Source organism: Acanthopagrus latus, chromosome 17 (genome assembly GCF_904848185.1).
Source record: "Acanthopagrus latus isolate v.2019 chromosome 17, fAcaLat1.1, whole genome shotgun sequence".
NCBI lineage: Eukaryota > Metazoa > Chordata > Actinopteri > Spariformes > Sparidae > Acanthopagrus > Acanthopagrus latus.
Window position 1 is genome coordinate 2,468,809 of NC_051055.1, and position 23,502 is coordinate 2,492,310.

Here is a 23,502-nt window from a genome sequence, read left to right on the forward strand (position 1 = left end):
AGGGCTCTACAGCGGGTGATTAAACCACCAGCACGCCACTGGAGCCCTGCTGCCATCTGACAACAGATCCGGAGGTATCTGCTGCTGTACCACCACACTACAGAGCAGCTTCATTCCTCAGACTGTGAAACCCCTCAAATCATCAACACTTAATTTCCTAAAATATTGTGAAGGAACCCAGTCATACACATACTGCATATCTGCAGCTTTTATTCAAATATGTTTAGTGGCTTAAAGAGATAAGATTATCAAATCAACATTAGATAACAGCAGAAATTAAAGGTACATATTTTTCAGGCACTGTGACAAATATATATGATTTTGTCGTCTCCATGCGGCCATTGTGACCAAATGTATGGAGCACAAATGCGTCTGCTGTCCTGTCTCTGTAGCCATTCATTCATCACTTTCACAATGCCAAGTATGCTGGGACCTCTTGTGGAGCTCCTGGTCTACTGCTTTAGACAGAACATTTGGATTTGCTTTTTGTTAATACAACACTCACACATGCCACATGTTCAGAGTTGTGAGTCACTGTAATTATGACGATCTCATCAACCACCACTACACTGCTGAGAGCTTCAGTTTCCCTGACCAGGAGACACAAGCTTGCTTTCACAAAGATGTTCAACTGACTCACTAAGGTAACTCCTGACAGCGATGCACATGTTGCTTTATATTCTTTTTTGGAGACCGTTTATTCATTTGTTTGTGAGGAGGGTTCACTTGGGATAAATTGGAGAAATAGAACTTTGTAATGAACTGAATTTCTATCTGTTGTTGTTTATTGTTGAATCACTGAAGGCTGTTGTATTTTTTGTTGAACTCCGGGATCTTCTTTTCTTTGTCAAACATCTTCAGAGTTAGTAAATGACAGTTGTCGGGGCCTAAACCAATGATCTGCTGGTCTGTACTGATCCAGAAGTGATAGTCTTAACATTAGCATCAGTTAAGATCAGTCCACAAAAAGAACACAGAGCGTTGAAGGTGACACATGCACTGGCTGTTTATTTAACCAGCACTGTATAAAAGATTCCTATATACAGAGTCGAAACCATCACAGGTCTTTCATTACTAAAACAGTTTGCAGAAAAAAAACTGGCGCAAAACTGAAGCAGAATCCATGAAGGAGGACAGGAGCTCATCGTCTGCTGCGCCTCACAGTCAGGAGCTTTGTTGAGATCCTCCAGGCTCCTTCTCTGTCACAACCTTTTCTGATCGTCCAGTTTTTGACATCTTACAGTCCCTTGCCTTTTCCCTTCTCTGCACAATATATTAAGCAACAAAGATCAGAACGTGAGATGCTTATAAAGCCGTTTTCCTGTGTATCAGTAAAGGACAATTTTCAGATTTTCTCCATCTCCTCATTGTTCAGCCCACAGACTGATCAAGAACAAGGTATCTGCTACATGTGTTCATTTCCAGACATGGGAAGAATGTTCCTGAGGCTCAAGCTGTTCTCCTCAGGTCAGGGTTTCTGTTTCCCAGAATGTCCCCGAAGCCCTCAGCTGGACGGACACAGTCTCTTCAGCCTGTCTGGATGGTGTCACTCTGAATCACTTTCCTCCACCTGCCCCTGCGAGTGTGTATCAGGGTCCTCTGCGTCACTCTCTTTGTCCCAGTCCTTCATGGTGCCTCCCATCATGAAGTCATCTCTGAGGACGCTCCAGGCAGGCTTCTCCTCTGCTGCTGCAGCCTGCGTACATACGCACATGTTACACTACAGCAAATGCTCATTTCTGAGCTACAGATTACAGGTTCAGTCAGTGCTTCCAGTTCTGCGCCTCTCATCAATACTTTCATGAAGCAACAGTGCCACCATGTGAGCGCTCAGTGTCCTGAAAAGATTAACCCCATTTGGGTCAAATTATAACTTAGCAGTCATTTCATTTCATGAAAAAAATCAAGCTCTCCATGACCGTGAATATCATATTAGCAGGAGTAGAAACATTCCTTCGGCTAGTTTTCTAGAAGTGTTATTAAGGAGCATTGACAACAAGACCTCATTTAACTTACAGTGACCTTCTCAGTCTTGCTGGTGACTTCGCTGCCTCCCTCTGTCCTTCTTAGCACATCAATGAAGTCTTTCTTAGAGACAGATGAAAGAAACTTGGCCTTCTTCCTCTCTGAGCCACCAACTTCCTTCACCTTGGCATCAATTGTTTTCTGGTGTTTCTTCACTGCGTTGAACAGCTGCACCACCCCCCTGGGCATAAATTACACACTTGAATCAGCACATGTAACTGAGAATGCTACACAAAGCTTTGGAGGAAAAAAAAAAAAAAAAAGATGTACACACCTGGTCGCAACTCTTTGTAGAGTTCTTTCAGTCTCACGGTCCTTCACCTTGTCTGGTTTCTCCCGACACATCATCTCCCACACTCGCTTCTTGTCAACCTGTTGGACATTAGAACAGATATATCTTCACTTTAAGCTCCCTAAAAGTTTTCATCCAGCAAACCTCTGAATGCATCCATTCCTCTAGTGTTCTTCTATGCAAGAAGATTTATATGTACTGAATCCCAAATTGTTCCTCATCTTTTATTCCTTTAGCTTCTTTCAGCTGCTCATATTTTGCACTAATGAATATGCAATTAAAGCTGCATTTACTCTGGATCCATAAATCCTGGTCTCCCATTCCCTTTATGAGCCAGGTGTACCAGGACCCGGTCCTGGCTGAGAGACAGAGATGTGGTCTTCAGCTGCTGGACCCTCTGCCTCCGTTGTTTCACAATTGTTTCTGACTGCATATGAAAAATAAACAGATTTTTAACTAGGGCTGGGCGATAAGGCTTGAAAATGATATCGCAATTTGTTTAGGCTATATCTCCATATATGATATACATACTCCAAATCTTACACTAGTCTGCTTCACTAAGAAAAACTGGGACATGTTGCCTCAGCTTCACTCAATGCCTAGCGACGTATATTGTAACAGTGGAAATCCCAAATACATCTTCCGCCACATCTTGGTTAATTGGTTTACTTCCTGTCTTCAGAATAGGTGAAACTTTTACTGAGAAGTTTTTTGGCCAGTTTCTACAAAATATAAATAATTATAGAATATCCCTTATACAAATACTCTTTTGACCCCATCTGATTCTTATTAACATCCTCCCTAATGTAGTGTCTTCCCTGTTTTATTTATAACTACTGCATTGCCCGTAGGAATTATGTATTCCTACTAGGCCAGCACAATATTACGATGACGATACAACTTGCGATAAATAAACAAATACTGAAGTTTGCATATTATTAACTATACAGTTAATGATTGGCTAACGTTAGTTTTGAATTGTATTGCAGGTGCTACCTGTGTTTGTAACATGTTGTCTCTCCTGAATCCAAAATAAGTCCATATAGCAGCTCCATCACTCACTCACTCACACTCACACACACACACACACACACACACACCTCTCTGACCCTCGGAACCTCACATGTGTGACTGTACAGTTATTGTTTCATTTTGACATACTGTATTAACACTGTATTGAAAACCACATTTTCATTACTTACAATGCAAATATAAACTGTTGCTCATATATATTTTTGAAATTTACAAAGTTATATATGTAACTATTTACATTTAAATGCAGGCAATGCCTCAGGGCTCCTCAGCTCTCCTGCCTGTTCCACATTCAGCAGTCTCCTCATTGTTTAGACTCACAACACAAAAAAACAACTTCACTACACACTAAACACCATACGCTGCATAACACACAAACAATACACTCCAAATACGCTAAATGTCACAAATCTCTCAACTCTCACAACTCACTAGCTCTATCTCTGTCTCCGTCATTGCTGCCGTCAATCTTTTGCCGCCATCCCTCCCACAACTTCTTCAGCAACCAAATCATGTGGTTTGCCATATAATTTTGTGATTGGTTGGTGTGGTGCCTTTTTCAACCAATGGGAACATTTTTTCTTGCTTGCAAACACTTGCTGCTTGCAGATACTTTTGTGAAAAAAGACAGTTTGTACCGTTTCTTCCTGCACCAGACACAAAGCAAACGTGACGGCAATGTTCGCGAAAAAGCGTGACAGACATTATTTATTCTGAGTCTGGTTTTAGATGCCCTGGCACGTCCGTCGACTCGGGTGGTGGGCCGTTTGGGTGGGCTAGCAGGTAGCTACACACAAACATCCACAGATTCCGATTCCACTTTGATGTCCCCGCGTATCCGGATCTCCTCAGACCAGAACAGACTCGGTCCAGACTCGTTTATCGAGATTCCTTGCTTTCATAGAGAGATGTTGTTCTCTCATTTGATTTAGTTTTGTCTTTTCTTTGTTTTCCCCTTTCTATCAGAGTAATGCTGGAACACATTTTTATATTTGTGTTTGATATCTGTTCGATACTGGTTTCCCAAAAAATTTGCTGTGGCTGTGACGCATGACAGCCCCACATTTTAATTGCATAAAATCACATATTGAAACCCATAAAAAAGAACATGAGAAAAGTCTCAGTGTGCATCTCTGAGTCCTTCACTGCAGTGATTACCTGTTTCTTTCTCTCCAGCTGCTCCTGTCTCTCTTTCTCCTTTATCTTGTCCAGCTCTTTGTTCTTCACCAGGATGCAGCTATTGCTCTCAGAGGTTTTCTTCCCCAGGATTTTTGCCATAGCCTCTGCCCATCCAGCATTGGCAGTACCATCATCTCCTTCATTCTTTCCTCCATCTGTATCATCTGCATCCTCCCCATCACTGCCTCCGTCGCCATCTTCGACATCTCCTCCATCACTCGCTTCATCATCTGACCTTTCATCGTTGCTCCCTCCAACAGAATCACTTTGGTCATCGTTATCCTCAAACTGGGGCTCTTCATTAGCCCCTAATTCACACAAAGAAATACGAACATATTTAACACATGCACAAACACACCTGCATACACAATTATGTCCGCTGTTTTGTCATCAGGTCTTACAAATGTCACCAGTTACTGTGAATTGCTTCTATTTCTTTTATCGTCTTTGTTGGTTCAGACCAAGGCACCTTTAAAAGAGAAGTCAGGGTCATTGTATCACTGAACCTTGCTTGGGCGTGGGGGCCAGACTGTGGTGTCAACTGTACTGGAGAATATGGGAGATGATGGAGAAACACAGTAAAACCAACACATCAGCATCGTCTGACTTCTGATGAGGATATGCATCCACAGTATGAAAGACCACACTTCAGAGAGGAGGTCAACAGCTGACTTTACCCCCAATGATTGACAGGGCCAACAGTATCGTGATCAAACAGGTGCAGGTTCAACCAATATCACTGAGGAGACTAATTGCACTGCAAACTAAACCTTTCCCAAACAAAACTGAGGGATGAACAAGGTAGCACTAAAAAAAAAAAAACAACATCATTAACGTCATCTGTTTTTAACCTCCTCTCTGAAGTGTGTTTTGTTACTATCCGGAGCCATCTCCTCTCCAGACGAGAAGAAGAAGATGCGGATATGTTGGATTTTAGTGTGCTTCTCCATCATGTCCCATAGACTTCATCACAGCCGTCACCACAGTTTGACACTAAAGCCAGATTCAGTGACGTAATGAGCCTACCTCGGCTGTTCTGGTCTGGTTAGCGTCCGCACAGGGCCGTTTCCTCTGAAGTGTGACTGTAGTCATTGGTCTTATCAGTGAAGCTATTGAAGTCCAGTGCTGGACAGAGCAGGACCATTACAGCTCAAACGTTCAGAGGATTCTTTTCACCTGAAACTTTTCTGAAATGTTTCTCTAGAGTGACATAGAACACTTTACTGTTTAAATGACTGATTTAAATACTTCTGGTTATATTCATTTTTTCCACCAGATTCACGTGGGATTAATACAGACTGGTGTATTGTTTTCTAATGGTTCTGTTTGATTGTTAGGAATATTAAAACGGCTTCAGTCAATGTGTTTCTTGTACGTTAGCTGGAGCTAACAGCTTAACGGTCTCCGTCCTGAAACAGACAGCGTTTATTAGCTAGTGCGACACCCTCAAAAGCAACATTTTTTGTTGTACCCAAAACTACATTAAGGCTACATTAAGTTGCTAACAGGAACAAGACTGGTGCTAAGGTAGCTACAGAGCACACAGCACATACAACAGCCCGAAGCGAGCAGCGTTTGCTAAAGTCAGCTAGAGAGTGTACGCCAGCTCTCTCTGCCAGATTACACATCTGCGTCCATCACCTCAGTCGTGTTTTCCCGCAGTGAACAAGGATAAAGTGTGTAGAAACACTCACCAGATGTATCAACATGTGTTTCCATCAGAGACGCCATCATGGTGTTTGAGTGAAATGGTTCCGTAGAGCTCAACTGCCAAACAAGAAGGTTCCGCGACAACACTTTTCTCTCAGGTTCAGCGTGTTACTGCCCCCCTCTGGAGGCAGTCAGCTCCTGCAGTGTAACCCGCTACCATTACCATCTCCCTCTGCTACAGCACCGAGATCCTCCCAGTGGCATTGGCAGGTAGTGGCACCGCAGTGGCAACCTGTGGCGTGTCCGTGGCATCTCGTCTTGTTTACACATTTTAATGTACAAAGTTTTGCATAATTTCTCTTTGCACTTCTTAATATGATCTAACTATATATTAATATCTGTTCCATAGCATAAATGTGAATGTAAAATATTGTACATATTGTAGTATTCTTATTCTTATGCCGGGTGCAAGGAGCTGCCACAGGTTGCCACTATGGTGCCACTCCCTGCCAATGGCACTGGGAGGGTTTCGCTGTCTCTCCCATTTACTCCAGTATGATCTCTAATCCTGCGCTGGTCAGGTCTTGATCGGAAATCGTCCCTCGTCTCTTTGCTCCGTAGACTTATCTGTGGCGGTTGACACACACATGTTCTACAGCTTCTACAGAGCGATGTTCACAAGCACTGGTTGGATGCTTTTTGGTGACGTAATGTGCTGGTCACATTGCACATCTAGTCGTCATTGCTCCTCGTTAAATTTGCCCCCTGATTCTCAATATCCACTGTGTTTTCAACGGAAAGTAAATGTCATTCCCTTATATCTTCTTCCCAGTGTTGTTGCCATACAATGCCATTTCTCTCTGACTCTGATGATTTTTATATTGATGTCTACTGTGGGTTTTCTCTTTCAACAGCTTGCTTAGTTTGTTTGTCCACTCTCATTATCCAGAATTTCCATTTGAGCAGGAACCCAAATAAATGTGACCTCAGTACATGGTTTTATTACTGTGGCGTATTTTGCCATTATTTCTATTTATAAGTCTTGGCAATAGCTGGGTGCACTTGTATTAAGACTGGGCAGAATAGTCTACACTTTTTGTGACACCAAGTGACACCATATCCTCCTCTATCTTCCCCAGCACCTGACAATTGACAGTGTGGTTGTCCTTCATTAAATCAATTTTGAAACTGTTTATATTCGCAGAATACTTATAGAAAGAGAAAGTTTGCAGTGGAAAACTCCAAGATTTCAGTCCTGGTTGGTTTAGTGACACCTGCAGTTACTGGTACCGGTAAATGCAGTATATTATATTATATTATATTATATTATATTGTATTGTATTGTATTGTATTGTATTATATTATATTATATTATATTATATTATATTATATTATATTATATTATATTATATGACAAAGCAGTGTTCCACAGAGCCAGGCTTTCTTCGTGTGAGCTGGCTCAACAAAAACTAAAACCTCAGTCAAAGAGGTTATCAGCATGTCTTATTCTTTAGACTCTGTGCATGGTCTTTGTAAAGAAACTACAACTATTTTATCGTAGAAAAATGGAAGCGAAAACAGGCCTGCTGCAGCGAAAAGCAACAGAAATAAGTAATTGTATAAAGTTGCTGGTTGATGTAGTCTATTTAATTTGCCAATCAGTGCACTCTGAATGCACATGGTTTATCTCTACCATAACAACTTAAACATTGTTCTGTTAGCTGCAAATAGCAGCTGTATAAAACAGACCTCTGTGAACAGCAGGAAAAGAACTGCAGCTCTTCATCTAACTGCTCATTGTGCTTGCGTTGTCTTCTCAGTGTTCCATTACTCCCTGAAATATTTCAAACGGACCTGCTGTTAAAGAAGTGAAGAAAATATCCAATATCTTTTTTGTAGATTCACTGTTGATGAAGAGACACACTTTACAGAGATGTGGATAACTCCTAACAAAATTGAAGATATTTTAGTAAATGCAGGATTTCTGTCACAACTTTGACATGAATATGATACTATATGCACCTGCATCCATTGATAATCATTTGTCCTGTCACTGCTGCAACGTCACTTTATAAATTAATTATAATCAAACTACTAATACCTTGGCATCTCCTCCATCATCATGGATAGCATAATAGCTATTAAAACAGCTATTATAATAGCTATTAAAACACCTGGACACTCATTGTGGATCATCAAAACACCTATTACATGTACCTCTTACTTACTCACAATAACAATAAGACACTTTATTACCTTTTATTAATTAGTTAATGAATTCAAATTCTGAGATGGTCTCAATCCACGATGATAAGCCTGCATTTAACCAACTGCACTGTTTAATTACGTCAAAAAGCGCATGAATTAATATCTTGCACATGTGAGATTCTAAGTCGCGCGAGATACAGTAAGACACACGCACAAGATAGTAGGTCACACTGAAGAGATTGGAAAAAAAACAACAAAAAACATCCATGTCACATCCAGGGCTCCGTACATCAGTGATGTCAGTGAAGTGAGATGTCTGCTCAGAGCCCAAAGATACTAAAAGACAACACCCACCCAGCCACAGTCTGTTCACCCTGCTGCCATCTGATACAGAACTATCTGCTGCTGCACCACCAGACTACAGACTTCACTTTACTGTGAGTCTGGCAGACAGAATGTGGTAGATGAGAAATGAAGAGACAAACTGACAGATACTGTGTACAGAAGTGCTGCCTCACATGCGACACTGAAGATCCTCCAGATTAGGACAAATTCTCGTGGAGAGAGGAAACGTGATGGAGGAACCGGTTGTGGGCGTGTCCTGTATGGGCTGCATATAAAGAGACACTTTCAGCCACAGTTCATGACTCACAAGCTGCTGTGGATTGAGACAGGTGTGGAGAAGCCTGACAGCCTCACTCCATGTGAGGTGGATTCTTCAGCCTACAACCCATCCTAGGACAACATGGCACGGACTAAACTGGGTAAAGACTGTCTAGACTTAATGACTGAAATGTGTGGCTCCCTGCTTTGCTTGTGTAAACTCAGGAAAAAAACATTGGCTCTTAACAAGTGCTTCTTCTGTGACTGCTTTCACTGCTTTCATTTTCTACACCCTAATCATACATATTATTGCGTTTGGAGGGACATACCATGAAAACTATTCAGACCTTTCCTCTTTTTCTGTAGTCACATGCAGAGAGCGAACAGAAAGACTGTCAACAGACTGGTTGATCAGGTTCAACCAGCAGAGATGTCATGCCATGATTCCTGTCTGCAGGCTCCTCTTGCATGACAGTCACATGCTGACATAAACGGGTAGATTTGAACGAGAAATTGGAATTCTGCTATTCTAAATCACTTAAGATACAAAAACGTCAACCTTTGTCCACAAGAGTAACCACAAGATAGTCCTTCACTTCATCATGCAAGAGATAATCAAGGTAATCAATAATACTTCATCAGTCAATAACATCTACGTACAACGTGTTGTAAAATGCTACATCAAGTATTTAGGGGTACAACAAGTACCTGAGGTCTGGAAGGATGCTGTGGTTTTCCATGTTCCCAAATCCAACACCCAAAAACCCTTAATGATTTTAGACCAGTGGCACGCACATCAATTGTAATGAAAGCATTTGAATTTGGTGAGGTCTGAAATATTAAGGAAAACTGAGCATTTGCTTGACCCTCTGCACCCACCCCGTAGGTGGGTGGAGGATGCCACAGTCACTTTACGTCACTTTCTACGTTTAAGCATTTGGACAACAGTGGCTCCCATGCCAGGCTTTTATTTGTTGATTTTTCCTCTGCTTTTAACACAATCCAACCTTATATTTATATTATTAAGGTGTGTGAAAAAGGGCATCGCGTCTGTTTTGTTTGAGGAAACTGAGTCGCTTCCAAATCGACAAATCCATCATGACCCTCTTTTACCATGCTGTTATTGAATCGCTGTTATTATTCACACTAGCAGCCTGGCTTGGCTTGGCTCTCTTTGAAAAACAAAAACTCACATTACCAGATAGTAAAGTGGTCCAGCAGGCTGATTGGTGAGCCAGAGCTAAACGTGGAGATCCTGTACAACAACTTCAACACATATATGGTCCAATTTTAAAGGACAGTTCCCACCAGTCGTGTAACATTTGGTGCAAATATTTTTTTGTGCCCCTAAACAAAAGCGAAAAAAAAAGCTATTTCATTCACAAAAACAGGGGCCTGTGGCAATTCTGGACAGCTGTTTTTTTGTTTTTTTTTTGCTTCCTTCATGGGCCCCTGACGGCGTCTGAGCCCCGGTGCAACTGCACCGGTCGCACCGCCGATACTGATGCCACCCCTCCTCCTCTACTCCCTGAAGACTCCACCCCACCCCGCCACCTGTGACCTCTACAGTAGGCCTCACAGTCAGCCATATGTTTGGTTGTCGCCAGATATGTCGTTAGAACTAGGCATTTGAGGTTATTGCCTTGGATGTTTTGGGGATAGTTATGGATCTCTGTGCCTTAAAAGAAAAAAAAAATCAAATATAGTTGCCTAATGATGCAAAAATAATGACCAGCAGCCACAAATGCAACATGGTCACCAGTGCAAATTGCTAAGAAGCTGACCTGGCTTTTCTGATGGCATATGCTCATATATGGGATTGCGAGAAGATGTTGAGAGTGAGACATCATCTCCCCCAAACCCTGGTAACACTTCCATCAGCTCATGTTCGTGAAAAAAAAGCAGGCAGATTCAGCAGTCCCGCTGTGAATTCATGTGTTAATTATTCTAAATTTAATTTCTAATTTTGCCCACTGTGGTAAATCAAATTGGAATTGTGGTCGTGGGTGTGTAGTCTCTGTTAAATGATGATTTTTTTTTCTCTTAATACCCTACAAGATCTACTATAGGCCTAATGCAGATGAAGCAGGTGAAGCAGAGGTAGAATCTACCTGCTCTAATAGCCTATACACACAGCACAGGTCTTATTACAGGCTATGTTTAATGTAAACATTACTCAGTAGGCCTATAGTGAGGAAAAATTTGCTTTATTTCTGATTAAACTATGACGATGAGGACCCCAATGGTTGGCCTTCCTTTCCTTCTCAAACTACGTTGAAATTGCATTTTTAACAGCCCAATTTTCTAAATTCCTGGGGGAGAAATCCCCAGACCCCCGTTAAAAAAAACACTCTATCTGCAGGCCTAATGCCCTGGATGTTTTGTCCTCCTAGCGATGCCCCTGGTTGCATACAACTGATGAGGATCCATTCAAACATGGTTGTTCATATCTATGCTGGGATATTTTCTATTCTCGAGGGAGCAACTGTCACATACACAATTCAATTCATGATTCTGATGTAGTTTTTTTCCTGTCATGTTCCAGGAGGTAGGAGCCCTGTGAGAGAGGCAGCTATGGGGTTTGCACTGGGAGCAGTGGCAGGATGCATACTGGGAGCTACAGAAGACCCAGTGGACCAGACCCTGTCAATGATGACTGCTGCCGCTCCTCTGAAGCCAGTGATGGAGGAAGTCAGGACAGTGGGTGCTCTGGGGCTGGGGACCCTTATTGGAGCCACAGCACTGACCACGGCGATGACCTCCGCAGTAGCTGGAGTGATTCTGGCGGCAGCGGTAACTTCAGTGATCGTGACCACATGGAGCTGCTGTCCATCCCAAAAAGACTCTGTTGGCTTGTGGGTATCAGCAGGACTTGCTGGGGCTCTTGGGACCACTCTCAGCGGGGCCACAATCGGGCTTACTATCGAGATGATTGTGAAGAATTATGGCATGATGGGCCTTCTGTCGGCACTGAGCACATTCACTGTGCTGAAACCGCTCCTGAACTTTGTATTTAAGCTCTTCTGGAAGCAGGCAGAGGCCTGTTGCACTCACGAATCTAGTCTAGCCTGGGAGAGGGAGAGAAAAGAGTTTGAGATCACAGAGTCACTGCAGAGACAGAGAGTGGCGGTGCAGATAGAGCAGAGGATCCTGATGCTGGAGCAGGAAGGCAGCACCAGCAGGATGGAGCCCAGAACACCATGGCTCAGTGAGCGGAGGCAGCGAGAGGAGATGGAGAGGAAGAAGATGGAGAGTGAGGAGGCAGAGATGGAGCAAAGAACCATCCAGGACTGGATCAACAACGTGGTGATCAAACATGTGGACTTCTTGGCTTTTTCAGGGATACCAATGACAGTGGTTGCCATAGTAACATCAGGGTTTGGGGTGGTTGGTTATGGAGACCACCAGGCTGTGTTTGTAGTACTTCTGGCATTGGTTGCAGTCATAGCCTATCCGCTCCTGAAATCATCTGACTTTAAGTTTTGGATGTTGGTTGGGTGCATGGGAATGTTTGCAACATTCATCATTGCCATACTCACCTTACACGCTGGGCAGGTGGTTGTAACATCTGCCATGAAGATGAGAGCCGCGGGGCAGAATAACTCCCGAGAAAACATCAGTGCTCGTATGAACCACCAGTCCTCTCTGGAAGCTTTGAGTGCAGCTTTCTTTGTGGCCAAACTGTGTGAGCTGGCTTTGGGGGCTGCAGTGGGAGGGCCACTGGTGAGACGAGGAGCTGGAGAGGTCAAGGTCATAGCAGGGGCAGCTTTAGTGGTGCTTGGTTTACTGGTTGGGGTGGAGGTTTTTGCCCCAGTCCTGGGAGAAGGGGGAAAAGCCGGGGCATTGCTGGGGGTGGTGGGATCAGCAGGCGTGTCTGCGGGTGCAGCAGCAGCTTTGGCTGGAAGGTGGTCCTCATGGCCAGGAACTTTGGGAACCATTGCAGGATTGGTTATAGGAGCATTAGGGATTGGAAAATGGCACATTGTCAACATCGGACTGCAGGTGCCGGTGGTCTTTGCCTTTGCTATGACCAATCCATTTTAACACACAATAATATCACATTGACCTACTGTGCCAACTGCTGTCAGTTCACTCAATAAATTCAACTAGCTAAATGCAAATCAGTCTAATGTCAGTCTAACCCAAGAAGAATTTTACTTGAATTTGACTTTACTGGAGTATTTCTATTTTCTGTTACTTCACTCCACTACATTTTGAAGGCAAATATTGAACTTTTTATTAGCTGTGTCTATTAGATAGGATAACTTCCATGATATCTCATCATGGCCAAAAAAGCACAAATAATTTGATATTTATTATATCAGATTTAAAACGATATGTTATAGCTCTGCTGAACGATTGCCATAATCAAAATTTATAAATATCAGATGTCAGAGTCGACTGGGCTGTTAACCCATAATGTTTATTTTGGTATAATTTTACTTGCATTTAACTGCAGATTCTTTAAAGGTGCAACATGTAAGACTTGACCAACTCTTGAACTCATATTCAAACAAATAGGGGGGCAGCATTTCAGCAGAGTAACCACAAACTGCTGTGAACTCTAGCTGCCACTCGCTAGTTAGCTCAGTTAGCTGTGCAGCTTTGCAGTCCCAACAGGGAGCTTGGATTGGTCTTACGAGAGCAGACAGGCCGGGCTAGCTCGTTAGCATGCTAGCTTCAGTAGAGATCTCTGTGACACAGATGACTTTGAAAGGTGCAATATGTAACAGTTTGAACAGGATGTGAATGTTATGTCAAATTTTACTCAAGTAGGACTTTTGGTTACTGTTAACTGTGAACAGATCCAATGTGTGGACACAAACCAAAATTCACACGCTGTACAGTCCATTATCTATATCTCCGTCCTCTGTGCCATAGAGTTCAATTTTTTATCCAACAACGATCATCAGTGAGCCACACTGTCACACTGTGTGATTCAACCCTATTTACATCATCCTGCTGCACCAAATATTCACCAATACCAAATGTAGATTAAACCACCGCTGAAAATAGCCCCTAACAACTGTAAACCTCTTCATTTGATTAATTTCTGACAAATTATACAACCAGCTGTTTTAGGAAATTACTGAGCTATACATTTGCGAGGTGTTTAAATATTTAAAATCAAAATATAGAATCACACCAGACTGATCCCGACTAGAGTCATTTGATCTGTTTCTTGTTTCTCTATATTTTGGCTGATGAGATGCAGTGATGTGTTTGTCAAAAAATGTATTATTGTAAATGCTCTTGTATTGAAGCTGAAAACAGCTACATAAATGAGAACATAACCAGTGTCTGAACAAAAAGAAATAAATCTTGTTTTTTATGTCTGAGCTTTGTTTTTATGATCTGTCTGACATATCTGAACCTGTTTGTTTTCTCTTCCCACGTAATACAACTTCACTATGCAAACATGCAAGTATTACTTTATTACCTAATACATGAGTACATAAGTACATTAAAAAAACAAAAAACAAAACATATTCAGGTAATAAAAGTTTAATATTCAAATTCTGAGCAAGAGTGCTTCATCGGGATGTGCAGGTGTTTGGTGGAATATGATTGACATTCACCAAACAACCCAGCCTGATCTTTTGTTTCACAGAACCATGTGGAAAGATCCCGTTTGGAAAAGGGCCAGGAAATTGTTCGGAAATTGTGCATAGTTTGTAAATCAAACTGTTCGAATGAATCCAAATGTTCTGCTCTGGACTTTGAACTGAGCCCTCCAGGACTTCAGTTGTAGGTGCAGTGTTACATACAGGCTAATATAAACCGATGATAGACAGACCAAAGGACATCAATAATCCAAAGCATTTTAACTGCCTACATAGTCTGCACTTCTACATACTCATGTATCATGATGGATGAATATTAATTCTGGCCGACATATTCTAAAAATGTTTTAATAAAGTAATTGTACACATTCATCATAAGTTCTACAAGGTCAAGTCCATATTGCAATAGATTAATGAAATACGGTGAAGTTGGCACCCCAAGCAGACTCAGTGGAAGTCTGCAGAAAGTCTGTCTGAGGGCCGTTGTGGACTCGATGAATTGAGAGTTTAGACAGCACTCAGCACTCAGGGACTTCTGCAAAGCGGCCCTAAAAAGTCCACGAGCCTGCAAGAGTGGGAATGTCCACACATTTGGATGCAGCCTTACCGAGCTAGTCAATAGAGCCACATGTATTTTATTGACAAATGCCTTCAGTGCGGTACTGATGTGCGGTACAAATGTTGCTAAATTATAACTGGTAGACAAATGCAGGCCTATATGAAATCACTTTTAAGAAATTATCTCAGCTTGATTAAAAGCAGTGAGAAGAGCACAGAGGGACAAAAGAAATACTGAAACAAATGAAAAAGTGTTCTGAATTTGGCATGAAACAGTGTGAGTGTGTGTACGGCTAGTAATAAACTGACTAATATTCTGTAAATGATGCTGTGATGTGTAAAATATTCAAATCTCACAATTGTACTTTTTAAGACAAAAATTTCCCTCTGAATGAAAAGCTAGCCATGTTAGGGTTTGTAATCCAGTCTCTGGCCTAGTTAATTCTACTAAACCTATTGTTCTTTTAACTACAGCATTTCATGTTTGAGCAGCGCTTGTTGCTAATCTGCGGCTCACACACATCTGTGTGTCCACACAGACGACGCTGCTTCTGCCCCGTCATTGTACAAGGGGTCTACCACTGATAATGATGAATAAAGATGAAGACGTAACTTTCCTTGACCCTCATTGAAAGATTGAAGAGTGAGAAAATAAATGTGGAGGTACAGTGCAGCCTCACATTGGCCATGCTGCTCACTCAGGTTGTGTTGCTGCTCTAACCTGTTAACATGGATGTCAAGATGAAAAGCAACACGTACCGCTGATGCAGGCAGTGTGGATAGACGCCGTCAACACAAGATTTTGATTAGTTTAGACTTGACAGATTTCTGTGTTCTGCCGGTAAGTTTCAGCGTCAGAGCAGAGCTATAAGTTAACAGTTTCTCTGGCGCACTACAGATAACATGCACAGGAAAGGCAGGCGATGCATTCATCGCTGTATCTCCTACACGTGACATGTAGTATCTGATGGAATGTGGCAACACTTGTATTTCACGGTGAAACGTGTCTGAACCTCCAGCCACAAGTGAGATAAAAGGAAATCCAACTGTACAATACAGAGGAATTCAATTAAATCAGTTAATTAACTTTGAGCCAGGAGTCACAGAAAGATTTCTGCCAAATGCTCCTAATCCAACTCTTTCCCTGGTGTTTCATCTTCAACAAATGCACCTATACATATTTCTTGAAAGCGTTGTTATTTTGGTCATTGTGACAAGAATAATTATAAACTCTTATAAAGCCTTATAGAGCCCATTATTCCAGTCTCAAAGAGGGCCTCAGAAGCCCCTGCTCTTGTTCAAAAGGACTTCAAAGTCGTACTTGAGTTAAGTATAGTGTTTAAATATTACTTTGTAAAAGTGGTCACCCATACTAGTAGAACTTGACTAGAAGTCTTAAAGGCGTCAAATAATATTTGATAAATCTGCTTGTTTCTTAAGGTATGTTGTGGAAGTGAGCTCTGCAGTGATGCACATGTGGCCGTGGTGGCTATGGTTGACAATGCTAGCAGAATTGGTAAAGAATTTATGAAATCATTTATTAACGGTATCTTTGTAGTCCAAACAAATCTGATGTTGCACACCCTTAAACACGCAGCAGCCATGTTGAAAATCTCAGGTCAGTCTGATCCTGATTTGCAGAGATATTTGAGGCAGGCACACACACACACACACACACACACACACACACACACACACACACACACACACACACACAGAGATTCCTTGCTTTTATAGAGAGATGATATCCTTCTGTTGCCTCTTCCAAAATTAACGCCAACTACAACTTAAATCTCCATCTCCCCGTCTGTTTTCCTTCTTCCTGCTGCAATCCGCTGTCACTCTACTGCCTGTTCAGCCAGTTTCCTGTTTCATCACGTGACACAGAGCAGTCACATGACACTCAGCTTACCTTACAGGAAGAGACAGACGATGCAGCTCAGGGAAGAATCCAGGAAGAAGAGAAGGCAGTCACCTTTCTGCAGGAACAATACTGACACAGGTTCTTTAGATCGGCAGAGTACAAGCTGGAGCTCCAGGTAAATCTTTTCATTTGAATCGTCTCCACAATGGTTTTCCTTAAAAAATTTGAAATGTATATAATTTATAACAGTATTACTGTGGTGTATGTGTGGGTTTTGGTAAATAGGATCTTGGTTCCTTGAAGGCTCTTAGTCGCTGTTATTTTTATCTGGCCATGATACTCAAGTCATGCAGTAATCAGAAGAGGTATGGAGGTAGTGGTGGTGAGGCCTCTCATTAAAGAGCTGCTAAAAAAAAGTCATGATGAATTAAAATGAGTAAAATGTGTTTTTTGAAAATGAAAGCATGTACTGATTTCCCAATGGACAGCCAAAATAAATGTTTGAACCTGAATATGGGAGCTATAAGTAAATGTTTAATTTGCAAATGTTGTTTTTTTAGAAATGGGGCCCTTTGCAGTAAGTCATCTCCTCGCCCTGATCTCACTGGCTGTTGCCCTCGACAATGGATTGCAGAGGGTTCCACCTATGGGATGGATGGCCTGGGAACGCTTTCGTTGTGACGTTGACTGTCAAGATGACCCCGAGAACTGCATCAGGTATCATCAATTTGCAAATTTTTCTGATTTTGTTTACCCTGGATATTTTTGAGAAAAGACACCATAAGCTTAATTATAACAAGAGAAGGGGCTGTGGTAGAAACCAGTGAGGGTCCACCAACTACTGAGAATACATAAAGAATATGGTCACGAGTTGCTGGGGTAAGGGAACAGAGGGCATAGTGTCAGGGTAGGAAACCACACATAGAGGTAGTTCTGCTTCTGCTGTAAAAACCTGAGTTATGAAGCTGGCTGTGGAAGTTTTGCTGCAGAAAGGGGGTGTGAAAACCAATTGTACTTTCAAATGGTGACTGGCAGGCATCAGACCATTTACATTTCACCTTGGACATTAAGTGCACAATATGGTCTTCAGTGTCTGGTGAAAGCACTCAAGGGTGTCCTGGCTCTCAGGGTGATATGCACTGGAATGAGGTGGGCCTAACATAAACTGGGGGCTCGTCTTAACTGAGTTTCAAGGTATTTTGTTGTGTGCTGTAGATGTTGGCTTTGTGGCAGTAAGCATGTCTTAGTTAAGATGATTTGTGAGCGACCAGTTGCACTGTATGTTTTCCTTTAGGTGTTGCGGATCCAGTTTGTAGATTGTTTGTTACAGTACAGTGCAGTACTTTGTGAATGAGGTTACAGTGAGCTGCTGTGTAGGGTAGTAGTTTCCTGAGTGCTATTACCTCACTTGACGATGGTGTTTAAATTGGCTGAGATTGTTAAAAGTCCTTCTCTCAAGGCATTATAGGATAATCTGCTCGATTGAACTACAGAGTATGTCCTTCAGGGAGAAACTGCTGCAGAATGATCTTGAAGAGTGCAAAATTTCAAATAAGTCAGACTCATGGCTGATTTACAACCATATGATGTTTGTGGTGCCATCTATAGGTGAAAACCCAATACATTTATTAGAGTTGCTCACAGTTGGACAGAAGCTAAGATTGACTGGTTTCAGTTTCAGCTCAAGATCTTGAGTTTATTTTCTCATTATTTTAAAGATAACAAGTTCTGTTGAAATTTTTTATGATCACTGTTCACATTTTTTTGTCACATCTAAATAATAACCCATGACAAGCAAATTTGGGGAATTGGATCACGTACTGTATGTGCAGCGGTGGAAAATTAGGTTTTGCAAAATTTTGAAATGGCAAAAAACCAAGTGTGTGGAAATGGGTGTGGTGATAAAAAGCATGTTGAACTGAGCCGGTCGGAGGAATCTAGGAACAGAATAAATATTGTCTTTGTTATGAGTTGAAACAAACAAAAAAAACCTTGTGCCTTGGCCAATGACTTAACTTTTCAATATATTCAATGTCTTACTGTAAATTCAAAGAATGCAGGTAATCAGATTTGTCAAAAACTATATGGCTGTGTTTCCAGCTCGACTGACAAACTCGGTCCACCTTTTCTTTGTCCATCCTGTCCACAGTGAGGGTCTGTTCAGAGACATGGCTGACCGGCTGGCTGAGGACGGCTGGAGGGAGCTGGGCTATGAGTATATAATCATAGACGACTGCTGGATGTCAAGACTAAGAGATGAACAAGGGAGGCTGCAGCCTGAACCCTCCAGGTTGGTCTTCTTCCCTCCCCCTTGCAGATTCATCATGTCTGTGTTCTGTCAGCATTCACCACTGTGCAGTTATTGGTCATCACATCACGGCAGTAGAGACTTTTTAAATCATTTGTGCTGGTGACCACCTGAAGTAAAGCTGTACTTTCAAAAATCCCAAAAAGTAGATTGAGCCACTCTGAGTTTGCGATGATTCATGCACATTCATGGAAAGATGTGTAAAGCTTTATGGTAAGCATTGCAAACCATCTGGATCGATGTCGGCTGAAGCCTACCCTGACATGTATCTAGTACAGCAAAACCAAAAATTGTTTTTTTTTTTGCATGAACATGGGGCCTGTGTGGTTCATTATTTTTCTATTTTCTTTTGCAGTTAGGTTATGTTTAAATAACTAAAATGCTTTGTTAGCTTTAGTAAAACATGTTTTGTTAAAAAAGACCCTTTTAAAAATTTCAAACACTGGCCTAACAGGATAACTTGTTCCATGTGCTGATTTTCCAGTCCTGGAGCAACATTCATTCTGGTCTTACAGAAACTACACCAACACAGTGATACCAGCTTGTGCATGCTTGTCTCCCTCCAGGTTCCCAGGGGGCATCACAAAACTGGCGCGGTATATCCATGACCGTGGACTGAAGCTGGGCATCTATGCAGACATGGGCACTCACACATGTATGGGATTCCCTGGAACCACCTTGGATAAAATAGAAATCGATGCCCAGACCTTTGCTAGCTGGGGGGTTGACTATCTGAAGTTTGATGGTTGTTACTCAAATCCTGTAGAACAAATGCAGGGTAAGAACATCTACCAACCTACTGAAGTATGATAAAAGCCTAAAACTAAAAGAAGCCCAAACTAACCAACCAAAGTGTTTTTCTTTGTCACACAGGATATCCTCTGATGTCCAAGGCTTTAAATGCTACAGGCAGACCTATTGTTTACTCATGCAGTTGGCCTGTCTACTTAGGAGGACTTCCACCTAATGTGAGTGTCATCACTACAACACTGATAAACCAAGCTGTTGGCCGAACTGTGCCCATATTTCGAAAGAAAGCCTGAATAAAGGCAGTCACTGCACTAAAATTTGAAATTTCTTGAAAAAAGCACTTTGTACTTACAGACAGAACGGCTTGTGGTGATGAAGATTTTTAGCTGTGGCGTGTCTCTATGAGTGTTCATATTGTAATATTTTTGCTAGCCCCCTTAAAGTCTCTTTCTGTGGTCCTACCAGGTAAATTACTCTCTGCTGGGGGATATTTGTCACTTGTGGAGGAATTACTATGACATCCAGGACTCATGGGACAGTGTGCAAGGCATCATTGAGTGGTTCTCCAACAACCAGGATGATCTGCAGCCAGCTGCAGGGCCTGGACGCTGGAATGACCCCGACATGGTGTGATTGATTGGACAACATCACTAATTCTTTACTTTAAAATATGACACAACAGAGAAAAATCAGAACTCTAACAGCTGTCCATGTAAAAAAAAGTTTAAAGAACCTTAATTAACAGGCGTCCTTTATAGTATTATCATATTAGGTTTGTCTGGGTTCAGACTCCCCAAATGAAACAAATCTTAATATTTATACAGACATCATATCAAGTTCAAGTTCTTTATTTGTCATTCTCATTGTACACACTTGGAATACACGTGTGTGAAATATTGTTCAATACATCAACAACTTTCAGCAGACAAGTCACCATAAAAGAGAGTCACTGAAATGCCAGATGGCTTCTGCTGTCACTGGCGGTGATTTTGTGACATTAAAACTGTAACTCACCATAAGTCAGTGTGAAGGTCAGCCCTCCTGACCGAGTCCTCAGTGAACTTCCTCCAGAAAACTGCATCCTTCTCCAGGATGGTCATCATGTAATCATGTGATTTTGAGCAAAAAACTTAACTTTGTCACTTTCCACAATGCATGGTGGATCAGGACCTCAATCACAACACATTACAACAGCATCCATATGATTATAAACAGTCGGTGGACACATGTTTAGTTTAACGGGTGGAAACGTGTTAACAAACCCCCCCCACATCTCAACATTGATGTGTACCACCACGTCTCTTTTGGTTCCTCAACTCCAGCATGCTGTATGAAATGACACACTGGAGCGGGTTTATGTTGATGCTGCCTGGTTCAGTGTGAACAAATATAGGCAGTGTAGAGGTAAGCCTTCACTGCTGCTAACACTGAATGGTACATTTACCAACAGCAGCTGACATATACTGCAAATTTTGCCTTTACATTTCACAACATTTTCAATGTTTGGGGCTTCCACTGACACAAAGCATACTCTCCAGCATGAAGACAGTGCTGGATGAGTCTGAAACAACAGAATGTTTGCTTTCACGGATGATCAGGTGCTGTATGGACACTAATTTTAAGGAACCTTCCACCCCCCGCTCACATGTGTCTTACTATAAATTCATTGTAGAATACTGATTCCATTATTGTCTCTTATCTGTTCACTCATCTCCCCCCAGCTCATCATTGGGAACTTCGGTCTCAGTGTGGACCAAGCTCGCTCTCAGATGGCTCTGTGGGCCATCATGGCTGCGCCTCTCATCATGTCTAATGATCTTCGAAACCTGGCCAACAGTGCGAGGGCCATACTGCAGAACAAAATGGCTATTGCCATCAACCAGGACCCCATGGGTATCCAGGGAAGACGCCTGTTGCAGGTTTTCTTCACATATTTCAGACATAGTTTTATTCACAGTGAACAAACAAGGCTTAACATACACAACAGTACACTAATGTGAATGGTGCTGAATTTCAACAGTGAGGCCAGAGGAAGTATTGGGATTTGTTGAGCACTATACAAATCAAAGCTGTGTCTTTAAAGAACAAGCTCATGTTTTGCTTTGTTTGTGTGTGTGTGTGTGTGTGCCTGTGTGCATGCATATTGTCGCACAGGAGAAGAGTCAAATTGAGGTCTACTGGAGGCCGCTGTCTAATTCAGCCAGCACCCTTGTGTTCCTGAGTCGACGGACAGACATGCCCTACCTGTACCACACCTCTCTGGCTAAACTCAACTATGATGCTGGCAGCTATGAGGTGTGTACAACCCCAATATCTTACCCTGTGGTTGGCTCTATGCATTGAAACCATTAACAGATTAGTCCATCGACAACAGTTTTTCTAAGACTTTAATTGTTTTGGCTTAATTTATCAAGTCAAATATTCTCTGGTTGCATGTACTACAATCTAAAAAAGTACTGCTAGATAGCTGTGGGTAGAGATGATTTCATCAAGCCTGTCCCTGCTATTTTGGTATCATATTATATGTTACCCAATGTGCATTTATATGAAAAAATTGATCATTTATAAATTCCAAGTGAGTTCACTGTTTCAGTGTAATGGTGCCTTTGTATGCGTTATGCCTTTTTTAAGTTTATAACAGTTAACTTAAACATGGCATAACACATACAAGGGGATTATGTAAAATATCCTGACTCCATTATATATGTTTATGTCTGATAAGGACACAAGATGAAGGCATGATTTGGTAAATGTGGCTCAATTTAACAAATGTCACTTTGACGATGCTCTTCCTTTGCTTTCAGGCCTATGACGTGTTTACTAGCTCGACAGTGACGGGGCTGAACGCTACCACAGTGTTCACAGTCTCCATCAATCCCTCCGGTGTTGTCATGTGGTACATCATACCACAACAAAAGCCCAGGCAGTCTGATACACTGTTTGACCAGCACAAGAAGGCCTCACAATTCATGTTCCACAAACCTAAACCTGGCCATCGTAACTTGTTATGAATTAAAGTGCTAAAGGCTGAGTGAAACCATGTCATCTTGATCTTGACATATTGTTGTACAGATATTATTTTAATGTTTGTACTTTATTTTTTGTACTGCATTAAATTGTTCAGAGGTTGCTTTTACTTAACATGAATAAAGCATTCCCTTATTGTTGCTCTTGTTTGTGATGTTAGTGTTATGCACGAAAGTGGATGTTTAGTAGGACCCAGAATGTGGTGTGGCATAAGCTAGATCCAGAGAAGTTCTTCTCTCACTGGCAAGGAGGGAGAGATGGCAAGATTGGTGACTATCCAAAAAACACTAGATAACAAGAGAAGCTACAAGTTTAGCTGAGTGACCATGTACCACGTCTGGTTGACAAAATAATCTGGCAGCGAGCAAGGTGGACACCAGGGTTCTTAACCAGGCACTGATGAAACAAATGTGCTTATAGTGTGTGAGAGTCAGCAGCTCCA

General features: G+C 41.8%; 3 protein-coding genes across 4 annotated transcripts; 2 read left to right on the forward strand and 1 right to left on the reverse strand.

The window, feature by feature from the left end:
* Positions 1–981: 981 nt before the first annotated feature.
* rrp15 (ribosomal RNA processing 15 homolog) lies at positions 982–6,379 on the reverse strand. 2 transcript variants are annotated; one of them, XM_037075821.1, is made up of 5 exons: positions 6,223–6,379; positions 4,508–4,836; positions 2,300–2,397; positions 2,023–2,206; positions 982–1,696 (listed from the first exon to the last, which is right to left on the reverse strand). In XM_037075821.1, the coding sequence occupies exons 1-5, from the start codon at positions 6,260–6,262 to the stop codon at positions 1,547–1,549; spliced, it is 801 nt and encodes a 266-aa protein (XP_036931716.1). In that variant the 5' UTR covers positions 6,263–6,379; the 3' UTR covers positions 982–1,546. The 2 variants fall into 2 exon arrangements, with proteins under 2 accessions (XP_036931716.1, XP_036931715.1); XM_037075820.1 differs by having other exon boundaries at positions 2,017–2,206.
* Positions 6,380–9,064: 2,685 nt separating this feature from the next.
* On the forward strand, positions 9,065–14,315 carry LOC119006199. The gene is made up of 2 exons (XM_037074659.1): positions 9,065–9,150; positions 11,535–14,315. The coding sequence occupies exons 1-2, from the start codon at positions 9,132–9,134 to the stop codon at positions 13,031–13,033; spliced, it is 1,518 nt and encodes a 505-aa protein (XP_036930554.1). The 5' UTR covers positions 9,065–9,131; the 3' UTR covers positions 13,034–14,315.
* A 2,708-nt stretch (positions 14,316–17,023) lies between these two features.
* LOC119005321 (alpha-N-acetylgalactosaminidase-like) lies at positions 17,024–23,200 on the forward strand. Its single transcript, XM_037072839.1, has 9 exons — positions 17,024–17,150; positions 17,536–17,692; positions 19,125–19,265; positions 19,850–20,061; positions 20,157–20,251; positions 20,499–20,660; positions 21,755–21,952; positions 22,188–22,328; positions 22,838–23,200. Exons 2-9 carry the CDS (start codon positions 17,538–17,540, stop codon positions 23,042–23,044), a joined length of 1,311 nt encoding a protein of 436 aa, XP_036928734.1. The 5' UTR covers positions 17,024–17,150; positions 17,536–17,537; the 3' UTR covers positions 23,045–23,200.
* Positions 23,201–23,502: the final 302 nt, after the last annotated feature.

Bases quoted from the DNA above. Each gene is read 5' to 3' on its own strand.
- rrp15 (XM_037075820.1), bottom strand. From the start codon at position 6,262: ATGATGGCGTCTCTGATGGAAACACATGTTGATACATCTG. The intron at 2,398-4,507 runs GTAATCACTGCA...AATGTCCAACAG, and splicing joins AGCTGGAGAGAAAGAAACAG to GTTGACAAGAAGCGAGTGTG. The intron at 2,207-2,299 runs GTGTGTACATCT...ATTTATGCCCAG, and splicing joins CTACAAAGAGTTGCGACCAG to GGGGGTGGTGCAGCTGTTCA.
- LOC119005321 (XM_037072839.1), top strand. From the start codon at position 17,538: ATGGGGCCCTTTGCAGTAAGTCATCTCCTCGCCCTGATCTCACTGGCT. The intron at 17,693-19,124 runs GTATCATCAATT...TCCTGTCCACAG, and splicing joins GACCCCGAGAACTGCATCAG to TGAGGGTCTGTTCAGAGACA. The intron at 22,329-22,837 runs GTGTGTACAACC...CTTTGCTTTCAG, and splicing joins ATGATGCTGGCAGCTATGAG to GCCTATGACGTGTTTACTAG.